General features: G+C 49.9%; 1 protein-coding gene across 1 annotated transcript; it reads left to right on the forward strand.

Annotated features, from left to right (window-relative positions):
• The first annotated feature begins 744 nt into the window (after positions 1 to 744).
• On the forward strand, positions 745 to 2,059 carry LOC123166146 (probable glutathione S-transferase GSTU6). Its single transcript, XM_044583916.1, has 2 exons — positions 745 to 1,337; positions 1,421 to 2,059. The coding sequence occupies exons 1-2, from the start codon at positions 1,002 to 1,004 to the stop codon at positions 1,817 to 1,819; spliced, it is 735 nt and encodes a 244-aa protein (XP_044439851.1). The 5' UTR covers positions 745 to 1,001; the 3' UTR covers positions 1,820 to 2,059.
• Positions 2,060 to 2,106: the final 47 nt, after the last annotated feature.

Consider the following 2,106-nt stretch of genomic DNA (forward strand, 5'->3'; position numbering starts at 1 on the left):
TTTTGTTTTGTCTCCACAAAAAAGATAAATTTCAGTGCTTCTAAATAGTGTTCCACGACATAACTTTTGTCTTTTTTGCATAGGCCACAAAAAGTTATTTTTCCGTGAAACTTTACGCACGCACATAGAACATGGAGACGTATTCCTGCAATGTTTTTCAGATTTTTTTTAGCATTTAAAAATGTGTTTTTCAAAATGGGTTCATCCATGCACTTCTCCTTACAGCCTTGCATACGTTACAGTATTATGTGGCGTTGACTACACTATCCAGAAGAGAAGCAGCGAGAGGCCAGGATGGTGCACCTCAATTTTTTGCCCTTCATTTTCTGTCGACGGACTGTGGACCAGCCCCCAACACATGGAAATGTCTTTTTCTCTTCATCTAATACCAAAAATAATTGGCCTCCAATTAGTTTGAAGCACCACAGGATAAGACAGGATGCAAGTTGGCGCAAACTTCTGAGGCATTAGCTTGAGGCTATGAGCAAGGAGGTGTCGCCCCACTGGGGTAGAACGAAGTACTACATGCCAAGCACTGCCTAACCGATGCACCTAGTCTCATTTCAGTGCGCAGAGAAAAATCATCCGAGATATCTACTGCAGGTCACGTCATGCATGACACAGTATGGCTGCCAAAGTCGAGTCACCTTGACTGGCAGGTCTTCCATCCCTTGCTGCCCAAGGTAAGTGCTACAGTCGTTTTTGTACGGCTATAAAAAGGACCGATGCCCAGCGTTGTAGAAGCAAGCATCCATTCGAGCTTCACAAAACTAGTACTCCAACGTGTGCTCCTTTCTCAAGTGTGTGTGTCCGTGAGCTAGCTTTAGTATTAGTGCAGTTTAGCTACTAGCTAGTTGGAACTTACGTTGACACTGCTCTTCTTCTGCGTGTTGTGCACTAGTGTGTCCGTGTGCTAGTAGCCTACAGCACCGTTTCTCTCGGGAGGCATTTCATATACACGCGATTAACACGTACAGTACAGACATCCTTCAACGACAATCATGGTCGGCGCTCAAGAGCAAGGGCTGAAGCTGCTGGTGCCGCGGAGCGGCGTGAGCATATACGCCATCCGCGTCCAGATGGCGCTTGCCATGAAGGGTCTGGCTTACGACTACCTCCCCGAGGACCCCAGGTGCAAGAGCGACCTCCTCCTCGCGTCCAATCCCGTGCACAAGACACTGCCCGTCCTCATCCACAGCGGCAGGCCCGTCTGCGAGTCGCTCATCATCGTGGAGTACCTTGACGATGCATTCCCCGGCAACGGCGCGTCCATCCTCCCCGCCGACCCCTACCGCCGCGCCGTCGCCCGCTTCTGGGCCGCCTATGTCGACAACAAGGTTTGTTCCCTTCCCTCTCGTCTAGCTAGTTTGAGCTACAAGAATTGAAGTTGCATCCCACGGGTGCCGTGTTCTTGCCGCAGATGTTCCCTTCGTGCATCGGCATTCTCAATACGGCGAATCAGCAGGAGAGAGCTGACAAGGTGGAGGAGACCTTGGCAGCTTTCGGGCTCCTAGAGGCCGCCTTGGCGGAGTGCTCCAAAGAAGGCGAGGCGGAGGCGCCGTTCTTCGGTGGTGGCTCCATCGGGTTCCTGGACATCGCGCTCGGGTGCTATATTCCCTGGTTCGAAGCGATAGGCCGCCTTGCTGGCGTGCCGCCGTTCCTAGACGCGGCGAGGACACCAAAGCTGGCTGCGTGGGCGGGGCGGTTCAGCGCCGCCAAGCCGTTCATTGCCCTGCTGACTGCGGTGGACAAGGTGGAGGAGTACATCACTAAGGTGCTTTATCCAAAGTGGAACGTCGCTGTCACAGCTAGCAACTAATTAAAGATCATGTATTTCCATTGCCGGCAGGGGATCGTGTCGATCCAATAATTACTTTGCTTTCCGAGTTAACTGTTAGATAGATTGCTTAGATAGATTGATTGGCTCTCAAGGCAACTATGTAATTTTTTGGCTCTCAAGTAACTTTGAGTTTACTCCTAAGTAACATGTGTATTTTTGTCGGGTACAAATACCTCATTTCTATCATCAATAAAGATTAATAGATCATCTTTCATTCAACTCTCTCGTTCTTTAATTTGTACTTTGAACAGGTTATCGGCACGCTC

This window comes from Triticum aestivum, chromosome 7D (assembly GCF_018294505.1).
Source record: "Triticum aestivum cultivar Chinese Spring chromosome 7D, IWGSC CS RefSeq v2.1, whole genome shotgun sequence".
Taxonomy (NCBI): domain Eukaryota; kingdom Viridiplantae; phylum Streptophyta; class Magnoliopsida; order Poales; family Poaceae; genus Triticum; species Triticum aestivum.